The sequence below is a fragment of the Tauraco erythrolophus genome, chromosome 6 (genome assembly GCF_009769465.1).
Source record: "Tauraco erythrolophus isolate bTauEry1 chromosome 6, bTauEry1.pri, whole genome shotgun sequence".
NCBI lineage: Eukaryota > Metazoa > Chordata > Aves > Musophagiformes > Musophagidae > Tauraco > Tauraco erythrolophus.
In genome coordinates, this window is record NC_141470.1 from 23,869,779 (window position 1) to 23,887,323 (window position 17,545).

At 37.1% G+C, this 17,545-nt stretch overlaps 1 protein-coding gene across 1 annotated transcript in view; it reads left to right on the forward strand.

Moving 5' to 3' along the window:
* SYT9 (synaptotagmin 9) overlaps positions 1–17,545 on the forward strand; it is a 64,779-nt gene that overhangs the window by 16,828 nt on the left and 30,406 nt on the right. Inside the window, exon 2 of the mRNA XM_086613389.1 lies at positions 15,302–15,653. Coding sequence (XP_086469515.1) covers positions 15,302–15,653 — 352 coding nt within the window. The remainder of the gene's footprint in view (positions 1–15,301; positions 15,654–17,545) is intronic.

Genomic DNA, 17,545 nt, shown 5'->3' on the forward strand with positions numbered 1-17,545 from the left:
TTGAAATTATGTTTTAGAAGAAGTAAAATACTGTGCAACTGGTGGTATTTCACTGCAGAATAACCCCTGAAGGGATTTGTAATCCCCTGGTACTAACATCATCTAATAGTGAGCCAAATCGAATAATAAGCTCAGTGCTATGAACACAGCTTCATATTCAACCTCATTCTGTTTTAGTTAGCATTGCCTAGTAATTAATTATTATTATTCTGTATTTATGCTATCAATGACATCCGGAGGCTGGCCTGAACACGCTCGAGCCGCTGGCAGCAGCAGTAGCAGAGTATATACATGCAGATATTTTGTTCTCTCTATAAGTGTGTTCTGTGCACTGTCTCTTAAAAGATTTGTTAGTAAGTCTTCCCTGTAGCTAAACACAACACGACAGTACATGCTGGACATCAGTCAAAGACGCACAGTGACACACAGCTTACTAATTACTATTAATGTTTACAGAATTTGGAATGTCCTAATTGATTTTGGCACTGAAAGTGCAGTCTGTTAAATTGCTTGTCACCTTTGTTTCATCCCAGGTCTCATTGGGAATCTCATATGCAATTAACTGTAATTGCTATACTGTAGTTATTCTAAAGTGCACAGTATATTGTTGTTTTGTTGCTTGAAGCTCAAAATTGGGGAGTTAACTGCTTACAAAAATACAATTCAAAATAAGGGAATCTTTGTGCTGAGGTGGTTTTTTTTTTTTCAGAGTAGAAAAATATGAAGATTTTAACATAGTTCATTTTCCAAACTCATAGTCCTCCTGTATTTGAAATCTCACTAACTTCAAGGAGAGTAACTTGTGCATAAAGATACGACAGGTAAATCTACATTACCAACTTGTGTGATCAAACCAGAGGAGTTTGATTTGCTGCACACCATTCTGGTTATAGGACCGAATGTCCCCATTGTGCCACTACCAGCAGTGAAACTGGTGCCAGTTGCCAGTTCGAGGCACCCATCAGGCAAGCCTAGGGCACCAGCTGCAGGACGACCCTGTGTCCACAGTGCTGAACTCTGGAGTCTAGCTTCAACCTTGGTTCCACCAGGGGGAAAACTTGGTCAAACACACCCACCAGTGGTGTGTCTCCCTCAAGTGAGTACCACCAGGCTCCAAGTAGAGATACAAGGCTAAGCTGCACCAAAAAGAGTCCTTCCCCCTCCCTCCTCCAATGCTAAATCACTCCTGTGGACACATCCTGTGTTATTTAGGAAGACTCTGGCTAAAGATGCTGAAACAAATTGTTAGTCTGTCTGTAAGACAGGGTAATTGTTTTCTGCATATGGAACCGTACGGTAATCATTGAAAGGAATATATTTCCTTTACATATTCTAGGTTACAAGGTGGAAGAAGCACTGAATTGCTCACATCAATTCATCTCCCAGTTTAGCCTGGCAATATTTTCTATTCAAACAGCCAAAGCTCCAGAATTAGCATGGACTGTCTAGAAACCTCAGTAAAAGAAAGGGCTTTGCCAAGAAGCAGTCTAGGACAGCAAAAAAGTGAAGCCCTTCCTAAAGACAAAGGAGAGGAGTCTGCAAATTTTCCGTCATGGGAATGGAAAGCTACGTTGTCTCCTGATGTCACTCAGGGTTTGGATGTTAGAGCACAGGTTTGTTTTTCAAGTTTAGACAGACAGCGCCTGCGCTTTTAATTTCATAGTGGATTGCTCAAGGAACAGCTAGCTAATCATAACTGCCCTTGCTGTCCTTTTTAAAGCAGAGGATACTGTTTAGTTCCTCGTATTTAGAAACTAGCTGTTCTAATTTTTCTGGAGAAAATTTCAGGAGATAAGATACAGATCTAGCTAAATTAACTTAATTAAAGAAAATACAAATCCAGTAGAATGAGAGTATAGATTCTACTTGCTGGAAACACAAAATCTCTCCAAGAGTCTGGATATGACAAATAATGGCAATAATTGCTCATCTGAAATATTAGAAATATCTTCTATCAGAATGTAGGATGAAAAGAGAGCCTATTTTATTTTAATTTGTTTTACCTACTGCAAGTGGAAAGACAAGCCTAAATATCATGGACTGATTTCCTGCACAGTCATACTATTTTAGAGCTTACTTTTAATCCAGTTAATTATTTGCTTATTCTCCATTCGATCAATTATCAGATTAAAGTTCTTTTATAGTATGTAAAATGGTGTTCTGATAATAAAAGATAATAATAGAAATATTGCAGAGTTTGCTTTAGAAGAAAGCATAGCAAGATTGAAATCTGCAGAATTCCAAGTTAAAAGAGGCTATTAACTTTGATAGCAAATACGTGTACATGGGGTATGGAAGACTAGTACAAATCTTTACTGTAGAAATCATTTAGGATTGTACATAAATACCATTGCTTGGATTTTCTGCTTAGATCTTCCAGCATTGTTATATTTATCAAAACCTATGTTTCATTTTTTTATTGCAGATGTTGATCGTAATTGCTTTTTTGTGGTATTTCAGACTTCCCGGGATCTACTGTGAAAAAAAACAAATTCTTTCAGTTTACAACCTAAGAATTGATGCTCAGCAGTCCCTTTATGCTGCAGAGTATGGTGACACAGCTTTTTAGTTGTCTGTACCACTTTCTTTCCCTAAAAGTCTGTTCATTGTGTCAGTTGGTACTTTACATGTGGTGGCAATATGCCTACTGTCTCGCAGAAAGCAGGTACGTTTGGAGAGATGACAGCTTTCTCGGAACTCAATTATTTAATTAACTAATTTATAACTAGATTATTTGAAAAAGCCATACCATCTGTTTGGTGGTCAAAATCCTGCTTGTGTGCTAAGCAATGGTTATTAAACTCTCTGCATCCCGTTCTATTTGGTTGCATGCTGTTTCACTAGAAGCGAAAGGAAAGTTGCTAGGCTCAAAATTAGAAGTGAGAAGATGCAGGTTCCATTTCTAACTTTTCAACTGATATACCTGTTTTCACCTTGAGCAACTGTGCTGCATCTTGGTTTGTCTTGTCCATGTCTGTTAAATGCAGACATTTAAATAACTTTGACATTTATAGAAGGAGGAAAAAATCTACTTAGTGATAAACAGAATAATCATTGTGATAATTTAACAGCTTTGTTCTACAAGCTGCTTGGTAATGTGGATAGAAAAACATTACAAACAATTATTCAAATATCCATTAGGGTTTCTAAACACATTTGTTGCACTGTTTACGTTCCATTAACATTTGTCAGATTCAGATTTACTCCCAATGGTTTTAACTGTGTATGTCCAGACACTTGGAGAGAATACATGCAAAACTTTAATGAATAATCCTTGATTTTTTAAAAAATCATTTACTTGTCCTATCAGAAATGGCAACATTACTAATTAGTTAAATAAGGACAGAAGGCTGTCATTTATGTCTCATAGATATATGGCAGAGGTCACTAAGCTTTTAAATAAAGGCAAAATCTGAAAAAAGCTTGCCAATTTATCTTAAAAATCTTTTAAATTACGTCTTTCTCTTAAAAATCTGGATTTGCATTTCTTTTCCGATTCGTCTGATATTTGAAATTACTGGCGGAAAATATTTATTTTTAATGGACCTTCTTGTCATCATCCAAGAAGGCAGGAGGCTTACTGTTAGTTGATGGACAGTAATGATGAATCGCGCATCAGAGAGGTGGTCTGAAAACATTGACAAGAAAGATGTCGGGGGACCCCTTATCTTAATCACTCCTGAATAGTTTCACTCCTGAATAGTTACACTCCTGGGCATATACTAAGCCTGCATCTAGCTGCTAGTAAAAATCAGAGTATGCTGGGTGCACAGAGGATTTCTTTCTGTAATTCTGACCTCACTGTGATGAATCGTGAATCGATGACTTTTTCAAAGAATCATAGAATAGAATCAGGTTGGAAAAGACCCTTAAGATCATTGAGTCCAACCGTTAACCTAACACCGCCAAGTTCCCACTAAACCATGTCCCTAAGCACCACATCTACACATCTTTTAAATACCTCCAGGGAGGTATATAGGTACTGAGGTGACTCAGTACCTATATGATCGAGGAGGGAAGCTTGCATTTGGCAATGCTTTCTCACACAACTCATCACAACTCGGATGATTACAGCAGAGTGAGGTCTCTACAGTAAACTGTGGCTCCAGACTTAAATATCTGAGAGGTTCTCCTCCTCAGTATCTATCTTACTTATCAGAACTTAGTAATTTTTTAAAACACCAAGGCCTAGAGACAACATCATTTATTAAGCTTATGTCAGCGGTCACTTTCTATGCATTTAATATATAGTTCAGAATCTTAGCTTTCCACCTACAGTGATGTATCCTAGACGTGGGATATATAGGTGTGAGCATGTGTATTGGAGGGGAGGGAGGGAGAAGAACACAAAGCAAAGGAGAAACCTTAGAACTCACAAACCAATATAAATCAGTATGGAGACATCTGCCTGGGTCTGCAGTGTTTGAAAAATGGAGTGTATGAACTGCTCCTGTCCATTATCATTGAGGGAAGTAGATCAAGAAAATGTTCAGGACACTTTTAAAATATTAACTGCTAAATTTTTAATTGCGGAACATTTTTAGATGCATTGAAGTAACGCGCTTCTTCACAGTGGCTGATGCTGGTAAATAGGGTTCAACAGGCAGTCATTGCTATAAATGACTCCTTGTATGAAACGTGAGGGCTTCTGATCCTTTCACTGACCTTGGCGTCTCTGGTGCTCACAAGTGGATGTTTCTTTATTTGTGCAGAAAGGCTCACAGTGTTTCTTAAATATCTAAAATAAAAACACTTCCTGCTTTTCTTAGGTGCAAAATGCACCATGAGGCCATTGCAGCTTTTGAAACCTCCAAACAGATGCAAAGCTAATGTATTCGGTTAAGTTACTATCAGCCTTAAAACCCTGAAGTGCTGAAGCGTTAGTATCTTGACCTTTATGTCAAGATGAATGAAAAACAAATTAACTTCTGACTCAGCAGGCCTTTCTGAAGGATTGTTTTTGTTAGAAAACATCCCTGTTTTTACAGATAGGTGTAAGGGCAAAAATAAGCTCTTTTCCATAAAAGCGGAAACATCTCAATCTCAACAGTTGCCAGAATTAGTAGCCTTAATGAACTAGTTATTGATACTTTTCTTTGGCATTGATATTATATCTATCTCTTTCTGATGGTTTCTAAAGCACACAGCTATGGGAACTGTTGACAGGAAAGTACAAGAGGGATTGGCAAATTTGGAAGTTAACAGCACATAGGGTTGTATCAAGATTTCATCTTTGTCCCTTGTCCCCCATCTGTCTCCTGAAGATCTGTTTTCCCTGTGAATTCAAGAGATTCTCAGAAACTCCTGACCTTTCACAGTGACTGATTTGTTGAGCATGCCCCTTTGACCATGTGGTAGGGCCAGGCTTCTCCAGGTATAATGTTCACATCATGGCTATGAACATCTACATTTTGAAGAGCAGCAATCCCATGATTGTTTGACTGATGCTAAAATGCACTGTTCTGATTTATTATCTTGATTTTATTTTTTTAAAATCTATTATAGCTCAATAAAAGTGCTTAGATCAGCAGCTGTAAAGAGTAAAGCCCTACAGTACAGCAAGCTGCCTGCCAGTTTGCTACTCAGTGAGAAAGCCCCATGTTTGGATGCCTCCTGCACAATATGGCGTAAGAATACTGACAAGCCTCAGAAAGTAACTGTTGGGCATGAAGATTATTGCCATCTTTCTCAATATCAAAACTCCACTGTGTTCCTATCTGTGACCCAGTTACAGGTTCTTCTTGGTGATACTGATCAGGGTGGGTCCATTAATCTGGGATGGTGGGGCATTTGTCACTACTACATGGTGTTTAATATTTGCTTTGTTGGCCGTAATTACAGTGTATCAGCTTTCCTCTCTATAAAACTAGTTAAATACAAGAAGAAAACCCCCTCAAGCTGTCCAGTTTCGATTTTACATTCACAACAAAGTACATCATGAAATTGCGTAGTTTATAAGAAAACTTCAAAGAGTTGTTGCTACCAGTTCTTTTTACAGATTCCTTTTAATATAAGGAATGTCTGGCATGACTGTACAATTACACCCAGGAAAGCAGAAATCTAGATATGTTCAATTCTTACACAAAGCATACATTATTTAGTATACGCTTTGCAAAACTAAGCGAGTTGAAGTTCTCCTTTGTATTTGGATTTGCCAAAACTTGGAAGGCTTCCAAGAGCATCTCAGTTTTAAAAGAATCACCTTTTAGGAATGAAAAAGCAGAAGAGCAGTCTGAATGATAATTTTTTATCACATCTGTTTCTTAATTCTATTCTTTATCTGTTACATTGTTAAGCTGTTTCTACTTTAGATAGCTCTTGATTTTCTGCTGTTAGTTTCTCTGGTTTTATGTCTGTTCTACAATTTTCTCTTAGACAGTATTTTAGACAGACAGGATTTCTAGAATTACCCACTAGTAATTGTCTGTAGAAGCCTTGAACCTGTTTCTTTTGCTCTCTGGAGATGAGGAGGAGTGTAGATGGAAAAGAAGTATGTTCCATATACTTTTTCTAACAGTAAATTCATAGTAAAGTTGATCTGATTATAAATTACTCATTCGTTATATTTTCTAGTAGTAAATATTCCTGTCAGTAAGATTTCCATAAAACCCTAATACATATGGATCAGGCCAAAAAGCTTCATTTTATAAAATGGGAACAACAGATACCTAATACATTCACCATGGATCATTTTCTGAAATATTTTTTTTTAAAAAAAGTCAATGTGAGCATTATGGTGCATCTGGCTCTTCACCTGAGGATAAATACTTTCAAAGCTGTCTTTATTTCCCTTTATGCCAGTAGCTCCCCCTTAAAAGAAGAATCAGACTATTTAATCAGTTTAAGATGCTAGTGGTTTGTGATAGTTTACTTTTCAGGAAGAATAATGTGTAACAAGTCCAGGACAATCAGTTAACATGAGGAAGTCCTAACCAGAGCAGTCTGAGAATGTTGTAAACTATCTTTCTAGTGTGGATATTATGTGGGGACAAGAGTGCAGTCATTCAGGGCGGGGGGGACGAGGACACCAGCCAAACTGAAAAATGATACAAACATCTCATTAGGTTCATGAAGGTCAAGATAAGTAATAAATTTCCTCTCTATCCGTATCAGTCTATGCAGGCAACTTTTCTGAAGTCCCTTGTGAGGTTTCAATGCTTGTGGCAACCTTTTTATGATCTGCCAGTGTACAGGAAGCAAAAGAATTTTGGCTCTTCCTTAAATGTAAAGCAAGAATTGTAAATATTGAACCACTGTGATGTGCCAAACTCCCATAATACAGGCTTAGAGCAGTTTATTCTGAAAAGGAAGCTAATGAAATAATTGACCTCATTTCCATTCGAAGCAATCTGACTTTAAAGAGAAGCTTGCATTTTTATTCTACATAAATTGCCCAGAAGAGTAATACTATCTTCGTATTTCTTACATGTTTATTTCCTAAAAAAAAAAAAAAAAAACCAAAATGAAGAAAGTAAGGTTCAAAAATAGAAAAAATAGGTTTTTTTAGGTTATTCAAAATTAGACTAATGGTTTTCACTGGGCTTAAGAAAATTAAAGGGACAAATAGTCAACTGGTAGATGAAATTCAGTGCTTCCAATAGAAAAGAAAATGGAAATTTGAAAGAAATATATGTTACATAGATTTGTTCTAGCACTATATGAATGACAACTCCTATTAATAATTATAGCTGGTTCTGTGAAAATATTTTTCATGATATTACATTATATTCATCACATTATAGATATGCATGTGTATATATATATTTACATATACATGTATTTAGATACGAATGTGAAACTTAAATTTTGCTCAAGATCCAATGGCCCTTTAAACCCTTTAGCAGTCTGTCCACATCTCCCATTGTCCTTTAAAGTAATTTAATTCCACAAATTTTCCCACCAAAAGAAAGCCATTTAATGAAACATGTAAGTACTTTTTTTTTTTTGCCCCCTTCTGGAAAGACTGTGTCGTAAAGGGGATCAAAATTAAAAGGCATTTGTTAAAAATTTGCAGAAAATATTGCTACTTCATTATTATTTTTTATAACATATCTCTGTTACTATTGTTTTGAGCACTTTGGTACAATATTACTATACAGTTTTATACAAGTGGGAAATGCTTCTCTCTCATTTCTTTTAGTGCTCTCAAATGCTTCTTTACTATTTATTGCAACTTACTGGGCTTTCAAGGACTATAATGGAACTTAAAGCTTATTGGGATGGTTCAAATAAGCTGTTTGCTATTCTTCCATAACCTGGGGACTTCCTGCTACTGGCTATATACTGCAGAAATAAATGGCAATTTCTCTTCATTATTATTCAGAGGGTCATAACATTCAAGATTAATGTCTGCTCCAGTGGCTGACTCATGAAAATGTTCACAGATCTAGGAAGTTTCATACTTTTTAACACACGCAATTTGTCCAAAAACTTCTACTAGAAAGCATAGTTGTTCTTTATTCATTCTTCATCATTCATCTGCACTCCAGTACTTGACTACAGTCATGGAAACTGTAACTCTTGCAAAGCACAGCTACTCAGTTTTTGCACTATGAAAGACTGAACAGTCCTGATGGTCATATGAATTTGCAATATAAATGAATATCCCAAAAATTTCTTTCCCACTCAGCATATCACCAGCTTCCCCTTTTAGCTAAGAAGCTAATAAGCATTTCTCCAATGCCAAATGGCTTTTAGAAAGTGTCATGTTTGCTCTAGCTGCATTTCCTGTCCTGCAATTGTAGCACCCCAACTGATTCTGCCTAACAAGATGCAATAAAGCCGTTCAAGCCACCTCCATCTCATGTTACACACAGTGTACTTGACAATCTGGCATGGTACCTTTAAAATGGTTGTTCTCTCTTCTATTGTTGGTATTTATGCATTTTTCCAGATTACACTACATAGTATTTTTCACTGGATATTACAAGACTAAACGTGTACAGTAATTTTGCATATTTTATCAGTTGTGCAAGTATGTATTCAAAGAGAACACAGTAACAACCAAAAAGAACTAAGTCTGAGGCATGGGAACCTGGTTAAAACTTATTACAGTTGTGTAATAAGCAGTCATGATAAATTTTGTTTTCTACTATGCTTTCTTTGTATTCATGTTGCTTGTGAAACAGAAGCTTTAGTTTTCACAAGAGGAACAACATAATTCTTTGTCAGTAGATACTACTGCAAGACGTCAGAAAGAAAAATGCAAGCTCTTGAACATAGAGCTCCTCTCAAGTCTGTCTTTAAGAACCACGGCTCATTCAGCCAGCTGTCTGATGAGTAAAGATGTTTTTTGTCACTTACAAACTTTAGCAGAATATTCTATGTCAGCTAAGTTGTCAAGGACATTTGCATTAATGCAGACTAAATATTTTAAGAGGAAATAGATGTGCAAACAAGAAGAAATTCTTCTTAGAACAAGTTTGATTTATTGGATTACAGATGTTCAGCTTTACCATGGACACTGATCAGTTTTCTTCAGCAAGTATACTGTTGAGTGTTGTGCCCACATACAATTTTGATTGCAATTAATCCACTGTCTTGGTATGAAGTCACCTTATCTGAATTACAAGCAAAACATTCTGCCATACGTTTTCTTCTTGATAAGAAAAACTAAAATCTTTCTGCTGCTACAAAATTTAAAAAAAAGAATATTTTGCAATGTTTCGAATCTTTTTTTTTTACTATTTATGAATATCCATGAACAATTCCCTTTAATTATTTTTGCTTAAAGCTCTAATTTGTGATCTTGCCAATAAACTATTATGTCAATCCTGTGTCAGTCTGGAAATATATTACAGCAATTGCTGCTGGAAAAATATTCTGAGCAAACAAATCTGTGTAGCTCATGCACTTTTTTTGTGAGTATTTTGTATGGCCATTTAGTAATTCTGATTTCATATTGAAATTGTGCTATGAAATTTATGTACACTTAAACCAATTGATAATTACCTTGGTGAAGTCCTTGGATTATATTTCATTGATCTCGTTCATGTATGAAACTTAGTTAATTTTAAGCAATATCTGGAAAAATATTACATGAATTTGTAGCATAAGCAGAGTAGAAGAAGAGAAAGCACACACAGATAAAATGGAATTTGTAACACTATTTAGGAATAAAAATATATGCAAGTCACTCAGAGGATTAGAACAGTGTCTTAACCAACACAAGAGCTTTACATACCCTAAGGCTTACCTACAGGATGCAGAACACAACTTGAAAAAGATATAGTAACTGAAAACTAATAACAGCCTCAAATACCGGTAAAACCCAGTTACAAGCACATTTTTAGATTGTGGAAAATGTTATTACTATGTGAAACCCTGATACTGATCTCACTTAGGCCTGTTTTCTTGGTCCACATTCACAAATTTCAGGGTCAGACAGATAAGAGCTAGAGTGTTTAAGTGTAATAACATTAATATAATCTGAGATTCACTCCCTTGGTTTTCAGCTGCCTTAAATTTAAAGAATTTCCCAGAAAGTTTCTAAACACAATATTGAGGATAATTAACTCTGTTCAGGAATGTTTCAGAGAAGAGCATATTAGCTGAGAATTATTCTTTTGTCTCAGGAGTCTTTGCAAAGAGACACCTTTCATTCTGAACAAGGGCCAGCTATGTTAATTAAGAAAAACTTGGGAAGCACAAATGAAACTAGGCGGCAACAGTAGGTTAAAACTGCTTCAGTGAGTACTTCAGATCAAACAATATCCAAACAGCACTTCTCCTCTGGAAAAGTTAGGGTCTTAGACTCCTGGGTTTAAAAAAAAAAAAAAAAAAGTTTCTCTTGCAGAACAATTACTCAGCTGAAATGGTTATGGCTAACCTTCCATAGATGTATTTGCATGGAATAAAGGCAATTTAGATTTTCAAAGCCACAGCTAGGATTTAAGCAATAGGCACTGATGTTTCAATTGTTTTTCAAGAAGTTAGATGTCTAACCACTTCATATTCCTTAAAATCTCCCCCTAAGCAAAAAGAACTTCATGAAAGGAAGAGCATTTTCTTTTTCTCTGGAAATAACAGCTTGAAATTATCATTGAATTTGGACTGAATCATGTTAACAAAGATTGATTGATCTGTCCCAATATGTCCTAAAGTTTAATAACATGATTATTCAGAACAAGTTAATTTTATCATTTTCTGTTTGACTCCACTGTTGAAATGAATGCCTTTTGAAATTTCTTGGTTCTTAAATCAGAAAAAATTTATTGTATTGGACTACAAATATCTATATTGCAAGATTTTAAATTGCTAAGATTTATTTCACTTCTTGCTAGCCAAACTTTACCTGTGTATTACAATAATTCTGGAATATCTGAATACTTATTTCAATAAAAAGAGAAGAGTAAGTAAGCAAAAAGGAGAAAGCTTGTTTTATTTCAATAAGAACTTGTTAAAAGCACTCTCCCAGTTAGGATTTCTGGTAAAACTCTTTCAGCTTCAAATTAAACCAGATTACAGTTTGTTGGGAAACGAGTCCGTTTGATTGAACACCGATCACATCTAGACAACAACAACTTCATTACCCAAATAATTATATTGTTCTTCAGCAGTTTCTTTGATCAGATGTCCTGTCTATGCCTGGTTGATCAGAAAATCCAGGTTGTGTTTGGTTTTTTTTTTTTTCATATGTTTGTTATTTGCATCTGTTGGATTCCCATGAATCCAAATAGTTTAGTTTGTGCTTTTTGACTCTGTAATTCCAATTGCATATCTGGATACGTGCATTAATCTGCATTAGCTGCTGATGTCTCCTGTTGTTAGCTAATTTTGCTATTTGATTTTGTATAATATTTAGCAATTCAAACTTAAACAGAAGAAGGAAAAAAAATATTTCATTCCTTGTTTCACACATGAACAGATAGAAACACCACTATTATTTCTGTATTTCATATGTCTAATTTTTTGGTGTTTTCAACATCAGAGTCTTAGAGGGTAAGGCACAACCATTTATGCCAGAAAAAAAGAAGTCACAGGTCTGCAATTTTGTGCTGTCAGAAGTTGAATGGAAATACCTTTACCTTTAGCCTTATAACCTCCAATGCTGAACAAGAAACATAAAATATATATGCATAAATTCAACACTAACTCAAGTTCTTTTGGAACAATCTATGATTTCATTCCAAATCAATATAAAAGCTTATGTTCAGTAGATCTATATTAAAAACCTGTGCAGTATAAACAGAGGCATAATTTTGTTTCTTTTTTTACTAGATAAACTGCAATGTGCCGTTACATCTTAAAGCTTTATTGAAATTTTTGTGTTGCAATTTAAAGACTGTTACCCACTTAATTTTATTTTGGTAGGGATAAAATACTATGTCATTAGCCTTTACGAGGGTGGTCAAATATTGGAATAGGTTGCCTGTGGAGTCTCCATCGGGGAAATTTTGTCTGGGTACAGTCCTGGGCAGCCTACTCTTGGTGACCTTGCTTGAGCAGAGTATTGAACTAGATGATCTGGAGGGTCCCGTCCCTTCCCCAACAGTTGTGTGATTCTGTTTAATAAGGTAATCTGAAGATGAGATGCTCCCAATGTCTGTTTCTACCTGTAAACTGCTCAGCCTTGCCTGTAGTGCTTGCCTGCACTTTGATTCATGGTTGCAGTTTAGACTTACATCAGATACTGCTCTGGAAAACACATTGCAGTAATTCTGGTCAAAGCACAGTGAACTGAGAAGCAGCTGGATTTTTGAGGAACACTTTCTTCACTGCAGATCTCTAATTTTTGCAAGGACAAACAAGAAAAGACTTAGCCTCTCATTACAAAGCAGAGGAAATCACTGGCATCAGATGAGTATTGCTACCACATGGGAATACAGATAAACAGGCTTAGAAAAACTGAGACATCTGGAAGGATGGAGTAAAAATTATACAGAAAATACAGTATGTGACAGTACAAATAGGTAATGTAAAAGCAGCTCTAGGATGCAGCCAGAACTCTTTTCACTTGGGACTGCACTCACCCCAGCTGTTCACATTGGATCTGCGCAGTTGCTGAAAATTGCTAGCCACGTGTACAGTATCCGAAAATTACAGTCCAATGAAAGGTAATAGTTTAGAACAATGCCCTTTAGCCCCACTGTCTTTCATAGATTCATGATGGTCTCTTTCCCATTCACAGAAACAAGAATTTCACACAGAAACAGTTCCTAAGGAGTCAGATAGAAGTAAAATCAAGATGATGAAAAATAATCCCTTCTTATTTTGCAATTTGGCAAGTTACCTGAACTGTTTATTACCTGGCTTCTCTGTAAGTAAGCTGTGAGAGAAGAGTTCTCAGTATTATGTCATTCAATGCAGAGATATATTATTACAGCCCTTCAAATTCTCCAAATGAAAAGTAGTTCAAATTGCTCACGTGTTTTGGTTTTTTTTTTTCCTCATAATGTGAGTTCTCTAAATGACTGTGTCATCTGCTAAAGACATCCTCAAGGTAGGGGACTGTTGGTCTACCTTTCAAATTCTTCCTCACCTTCACACATCCTTGGCATTGGGCAGTCTCCAGTTCTCACCTTATAATCTTCTGGCTGGCTCTGACAACTCCCAATTTCTCATTTCTTTCAATGCTGGATCATTTACTTGAATCAGTTCTTTGAAAAAGTGACCTTTCTGCAGACCTCTGATGTATTTCTTCCTTCTCCTCCTGGGAATCCAAGACAAATTGTTTTATTCTGAAGGTCTTTCACTACTGCATCCCAGTTCCTCTGCTTTTTAATCAAACAGAGAGGTTGTGCTCTGCTTCTACTGCCAGACTTGTTTACCAGTAAATATTCTAAAAATATCAAGAACCACCATTCTACTTTCTCCCAAATTGCCTTTTATGCATGGGAGGAATTTCTTTAATTAATTTCAGCTCTGAAGCACTTTGCTATAATTCCAAACAGCTGCTGTGCTGTCCCCACTGTTAATGAGCTTTGTCTTCATAGAACTGGGAGAAGGACAGAAAGGGCCATGCTGGCTAAAATTGCTTAAAATTGGTTTTCGGCATGCAAAATATACTGGATAGCTCCTGCGTGAAAATGATGATAGTGTCACTCCTCCCTCTGCAGAAATTTCATCTGTCTGGCTAGTGAGAATGAAACTCACAGCAGGGGCAGAAGGTATTGACTTTTCAGAATTTTTTTTTTTTTTTTTTTTTTTAAAAATTGACCGAGCTGTTTCATCTGAATTGTCATTCTTAAATAATTGTCCTAGTAGGAGCAGTACATTTCAACCGCATGCCATCCTTTGAAAACTTAGGCTAGCTGTTAGCTAGAGGAATGCGGCCTGACGTTCTGAACCTACACGCAGTGTGAAAAATCACTTTGATCAGGTTGTGTTTATAATTTGAGGCAGCAAAATAGAGTTCTTACTAATTTTGTTTAAGGCATGATGTATTGTGTAATCCATAGAGAAACTCATTTCAAAAACACTGTAACCATAAAAACAGCTGTTCCACTGAGTCATTTTCCCAATGTGCAACTTAAAACAAAGCAAAACAGAGAAAAAGCCTCTCCCAGTTGTAACTTTGTGTTGATATGATTATGGAGTAGGATAATGTGGGGGAAAACAACAGAAAACTCATGTCCACATTCCTTTTATACCAGAAGTTTGGAAACAGAAAAAAGAGCCTTTGGAGTTAAAAGACAGAAAAATACCAGTTTTGAAGAGATATTGGTACCTAAACTAAATGATGACCAGCAAGACATGTAGTGATAGTCAAAAATCATTTGCAAAAATAAGAATGAGTCTAAGATTAGAAAGAAGGGGATTAAAGTAACGAAACAAGATATTTCAGTTGAATACCTAAAAAAAAATCATGCTACATATGTGCATGTGTGGATATGCCCATGGTTGTGTAAGTATAATACAGGTTCTGAAAGAGAAGAGAATAAGATCTGTTAAAGGAGGTGGAGGAAACTGCACTACATAAAAAGAAAATTAAAAAATAGTAATAAAAAAAATACTGCAGGCACTGCTCTTTCATCAGTAGAAAGCTGAGTGAACAAATGAACAGCCCTTTTCATATTTGGAATGACCCTTCATGCTACCCAGCTTTTGGACAGAAAATATAAATTAAGTTCTATCAAGATGAGCCTCATACTGAATTCCAAACAAAGTTTGTTTTTTTTTTTTTCTCGGGGGTGGAGGGGGGGAAAGAAGAACAGAACATATAGTATTTTCCTATTATATAACTGTTGCAGGGACCAGAATTTATTTTTCGTAGATCTGCAATCCGGAGATGTTTACTTCCCATATTGTATGCTCCAAAGAGCACAAAGATGTGACATGCATGTGTTTTTCTTGTTTGCAGATATCTCGATAAGCTTACTATCCTTAGTTGTCACAGCCTGTGGTCTTGCTCTCTTTGGTGTCTCTCTGTTCGTGTCCTGGAAGCTTTGTTGGATCCCTTGGCGAGAGCGTGGTCTGCCCTTTGGGAGCAAAGACAACAAACAAGAATCACTGAACTACACAGATACAGAGACCAATGACCATGACTACAGTGAGGATTATCTGGGTCAGCCTACAGCCTATCCGGAGTCCTCCATGAAGATCAGCCACACGTCCCCTGATATTCCATTAGATGCTCAGGCGGGAAATAAGGAGAACTGCGTACACAATGTGCGAATGCATCGTCAGATCACTGAACCAACCTCTTCTGCTCGGTCAGTAACTCCAATTTCTCTCTGATATTAATGAATAGAGATACAGTCAAAAGGGCATAGCTTGATTACCCAGTACACTGATCTATTAAAAATGCATAATTTACTTGTCACATTCTGTTTTTAAAAAAATACACAAAAGTTATTCTTTGAGGTGCATAAACCTCTTAGGTTAAAAGGGCAGGATCGCAAGGCTATTCCACTCAGCTACTGTCTCATTTGTGCCTCTCCCTCAGAAGCTGTGTGTGTCCCTTAAAGCACCAGAACAGCCTAGATTTAGCTTGTAAAGCATATTCATTTGCACTTATCACTGATGCTGAACACTCGGTAATATCTCCTCAAAGATTTTTAAAACAGCCAAAGAAGAAATGTAGAGCAAGCCAATGAAACACTTGCAAGAGTTAGAAACAGGATTAAAAATCATAGATTTTAGTCACAGTCATGACTGGGGGGTGGGAAAAGTGACTGAGCAAGAGTCAGAGAGGTCTCCAGGGGAACTGGAGAACCAGTACAGGAGGGAAGAGGGAGGATGAGAGTGTGTGCAGGGGCAGGTGATAAAAGGATTATGTTTCACACAGCAAGAAAAAGGATCAGCATGTGAAGAGACAGTAAATTTCTGAGTCAGAGCAGATGCACTTCAGCTGGAGAAGGTACAGCACTAGCCCAATTGCTCTTTGCTAGCCTCCTTTCTGGCCATCTGGGAGAGCGAGTTTAGCCAAGACACTCGCCTTCAGGCACACCTGAACATGGGTAAATGACAGCATTCAGCAACCAGTTCAGTAATTGCCAGTTGTTCAAAACGTGTGTCAGAAAGAATTTGAGAAGTCTCCAGAACAGCAGTGATGTTATGCAGCAAAAGCTCCATAAAAAGCCCTTCCTTCTTAGATTAGTAGAAGAATGGCCTGGGCTCATTTTGTTGTAGGAATCTATGGGAAGGTCAAAGCCGTAATTATGGATACCCAAGCTTGCACCCTACCACATGCAAGGTTGAATTCCAACTCAGGACTAATAGTTCAGATGTACAGTGCAGGGTTAGTGCTGCTCTCTTCAGAGTGCTGGGAAATAAGCATGTCATGGGATTCACTAACAACAGAAGATTCGTATCTGACATCTAACCAAGAGCTCTCTCATGTGTGTCTTTGATATTGTGAAAGTATTCAGTCAGATACAGGCTTTCTCTGCTACAACAGGGCAGCAAAATCCTGATGCTTAATCCAAGGACAAACACACAGTATCACCACAGCATAGTCATCTCACAAGAAGCGACAGCAATCCCAGTCTTTCAAAGAACTTGCCTCAGCATCCTGAGCGCACGGACGATGTCTTCACTCCTGTGAATCTCTGCAGATCTTTCTTCTGGCAACTTTTCCCTGTCTGGCTGTCTCCAGCAGGTGTTGCAGTGGCTCTCTGGCCACGAGAGCAAGACTTGTCCAAGTCTTATCCCTGCCCTACAATGTTTGCTGATACATGCTTTGCTCTTCACGCCTCTCTTTCATTGTCCCATGCTTTTGCCCTGACCTTCTCCTAAAGACTCATTTCACTGAGCAGGAGGGGCCCGTCTTCCTTGTACTGCATCCTTCATTTGTTCCCCTTCGTGTCTGCTGCTTTCTGGCACAGCTGGGTAGCCAGCTGTGCCTTTCCTGTGCAACCACAGAGACCAGGCACCTGCCCCTGCTACAATCCTTGCTAAGCTGTCTCTCCAGTGTCCTCCTTTTTATTCCTCCCCAGGATATTCTGCACCTCCCACTGTGATGAGACATTTAAGGGTTGAACAATAAAAATCTTTTTTTTTGTGACATGATAATATTTTATCATGGAAATGACTAATGTATAGCTATATTATGCAACAAGGGAAAAAAATTAGGATAGTAGGTAAGAGGCTGTTCCTGTTTTAA